The 3,117-nt window shown below is 50.9% G+C and overlaps 1 protein-coding gene across 2 annotated transcripts in view; it reads right to left on the reverse strand.

Moving 5' to 3' along the window:
* The window catches only part of SIK2 (salt inducible kinase 2), a 108,265-nt gene extending 105,324 nt beyond the window's left edge, over window positions 1-2,941 (reverse strand). Inside the window, exon 1 of one of the 2 annotated variants that reach the window (XM_039496390.1) lies at window positions 2,699-2,941. In XM_039496390.1, the coding sequence (XP_039352324.1) occupies window positions 2,699-2,851 (153 nt within the window). In that variant the 5' untranslated portion in view covers window positions 2,852-2,941. The remainder of the gene's footprint in view (window positions 1-2,698) is intronic. The other variant, XM_039496389.1, reaches the window with a different exon arrangement.
* Window positions 2,942-3,117: the final 176 nt, after the last annotated feature.

Raw genomic sequence — 3,117 nt, forward strand, 5'->3', positions numbered from 1 at the left:
GCTATATTTTCTTCTTATGTACACATTCTGTTTCAGTCTGATTTCCCCTTCAAATATATTAGATTAATTTCATGACAAGGAACTTTAAGGTCTGCATCATTTCAATACAATTCCACTATGTAACTAAGTAGAGTTGGTGGAACTCACACTGGTCTGACTTTGAATCATTTACAGTAATAGTACTTGGTCAGAACTTCTCTTTACCATTAGTGAAAGTTAATAGGGTCCCTCTCCCTTGCAACTCAGCTAGCTGCTCCTACTGCCTGACCCAACAATGAAGTTCTACCTATGTTTATAAATTCCTTGTTGTGGAAATAACTGATCATGCAAAACAAACAAGCAAACAAACAAATAAAAGTGCACAACAAGGTTTAACCATAAAACTTTGGAAAGGGAAAACCTGCTAGAAAAGTGATGGGAAAAATATGATATAGGTTTCATTTTAGCTTAATTTTAAAATATATCATGTGAAACAACTGTCAGTCATAGTAAGTTCACCCTGCCATTCACATTCCTGGAATTATTTCCATCTTGGCAGTAGTAATTCACAATGTGAACTATAAAAACAACTTCCAGACCGAGCACAGCATACAAGACCCTACCCAAGAAGAAAGCCTATTCAATCAAATTTAAACTTATTTATATTGACATTTAGTAAAGTTTCTAGAATGTACTTCTATTAATTTCAGCCACTTTTGAAGCTGACAACTTGTACAAAACACATTATTACCAAGCTGTTTAAACTCAAAGTGTAGATTATTTTAAATTTCCACAAAACTCGGATCTAATTTTTAAATTACAATAAAAAGTTAAGATTGCCACTGCAATGCCATTGAGACATGATGCCTGAAGACCAGTAAGCAAACAGCTTTACCTACTGCCTGGTGAGTGAAACATTAACACTATAATTGAACACTACTTAAAATTCTAATTTTCAAACTTGGGTATTTAGTAGTAGCAAGGAAAGGGTTTAAAAATTATTTGACTAAGTTCCTTAATATGCAATTTGAGAAGTGAGGCCATAACTTGATCAAATTTCCTTTAATATTTTGGATTTTCATAGAGTCACAGAAATGTAGGGCTGGAAGAGACCTCAAGAGGTCAATAACACTGTACACACAACTTTGAAGAGTGACCACTACTATGTGCCCTGCAACAATATTAAATGTAAAATTGTAGCTGAAGTTAATTATAATTTTGCCTCCTGCCTATTGATACATGTACCACTTAAGATCACTATAAGTGAAAGATTACAGTTTGCCATTTCTTTACTTTGTGCTTTTGACATCATTTTGTTCAATCAGTATGGATCATTCACATTGCACCACAGAAAAAGGGTTTTTTTAAAATAGGAAATATGATATCATCATAAAAATTGGCAAGAAACTGAAATCCAGTTATAGTAACTGAAAGTACTTATGTCTTAAAAGTTCAGCCATGATGTCCAAAAGTGCTGCTTCCAGATATTTCATATTTTAAAAATGTTTAATTACATTTTTACCCAAGTAGACTATAGTTGTTTAATTATAGATGATGCATAACATAATTACGGTTTTCTGAGACTGGTATTTAATTGATAACTTGGGTAACTTGCATTTCTGAAAAGATGACTGTTTTTAATTTAGTACCCAGACAAGCTGATTCAAGGGAATGGGATAGGAGGAAATCATTCTTCTTCAAACTGAAGTACTAAAGCTGACCCCACATTTGGAGATATTAAATAGATGGCAAACCTAACAGCAGAACACAGAACAATTTAGCCTTTAGGGTTCAAACCTGCAGTGCTTAATGTGTGCCAGGGCTTGCTAGGGCAGAGTCCCAGCACCTCTAGGGTTGGCAGTTCATAGCCCAGGCAACTCAGGGCTTGCCCCGTCAGCTATGAAAGTTTAAAACATGGCTTGAGCCAGGGCACCTAATGGCTGGCGCCCCAGCCCCTCGCTCATTGCAGACCTGTTCTGCGTTTGGCAATGACCAAGTTACCAGTCGCCTGCTGGCCGTTTCTCGTGGAGGGACTATCCTAACAGCAGCTTCCCGGCTGGTGTCGGTATCGATCTCAGCGCCGCTGCAGCCCCGAGCCCGAAGCGCTCTGCGGCCCAAACACACTTTCACCAGCGCAAGTTGGCCCCGTTAAGAGACACGTCCTCACCTCCACCTTGTCTTGCGGGCAGGTGCATGGCCCAGGCGCATCCCCCGCCCCGCCCCGCGGGGCTCCCCTCCGGCTTGGCCCCGGGACCCCCCGCGGGGCCGGGGGAAGCTCGCCCCGCGGCGGGTGCTGGGGGAGGTCCCGGGGCCGGCCGGCCGGCTCCTTCCCCACAGCGCTCGGCTGCTTTGCAGAGCCCCCGCCGGACAGCGCGGGCGGAGCGGCAAGGGCCGGGGGCCGGCTCCATCCCCGGCCCCGCTGCAGGGACAAAGGCGGCTGAGGGGAGGCTGCGGGCCGTGCCCGTGCGAACGGCCGGCGGGCGGGCGGGCGCACACCTGGAGCCCCCCCCGCCCGCGCGCCGGGTGCCCCCCCATGGGGGTCAGAGCTCCCGGGGGTCGGAACCAGCCGCCCGCGGGGCTAGGGGGCGGTACCGGGCCCCTGGGCCGGTAGCGGTGGCGGGGGAGGGGAAGGGTCCGGTCCGGCCCGGCCCCGCCTCCTCCCGAGCCGGTCCCCGGGGGGCGAGGGAGGCCCGGCTCCCCCCCGGCCCGGCCCCCTCACCTCGCTGCGCGTGATCCGGTGCCGCCCCAGCTTCACCACGGCGAAGTTGCCCTTCCCCAGCGTGCCCTCGATGTCGTAGAACCCGACGCGGACGGGCCCGGGCCCGCGGGGCAGCAGCAGCGGGGGGGGCCGCCGGGGCTCGGCCATTACCATGCTGGGCTCGGGGGGCGGCGGCGGCGGCGGCGGCTCGGTCTGTCTGTGGCCGTGCGGCGCCCTGCAGCCGCGCCGCCCCGCCCCCCCTGCACGTCACCGCGCGCGTCAGCGGAGGAGGAGTCTCGCCATGGCAACCGTAGCCACCGCCACCGGATGAGCAACGGCCTCCTGGGGCTGTTCCCTGCGGGGCGCCCCCTCGCAGCCATCCGCGGCACAGCGCCTGCTCCCCGCCGGCCGGGGGGGCGGCCGATCCACTGTGGCCGCTG

This window comes from Mauremys reevesii, linkage group 12 (assembly GCF_016161935.1).
Source record: "Mauremys reevesii isolate NIE-2019 linkage group 12, ASM1616193v1, whole genome shotgun sequence".
Lineage (NCBI taxonomy): Eukaryota > Metazoa > Chordata > Testudines > Geoemydidae > Mauremys > Mauremys reevesii.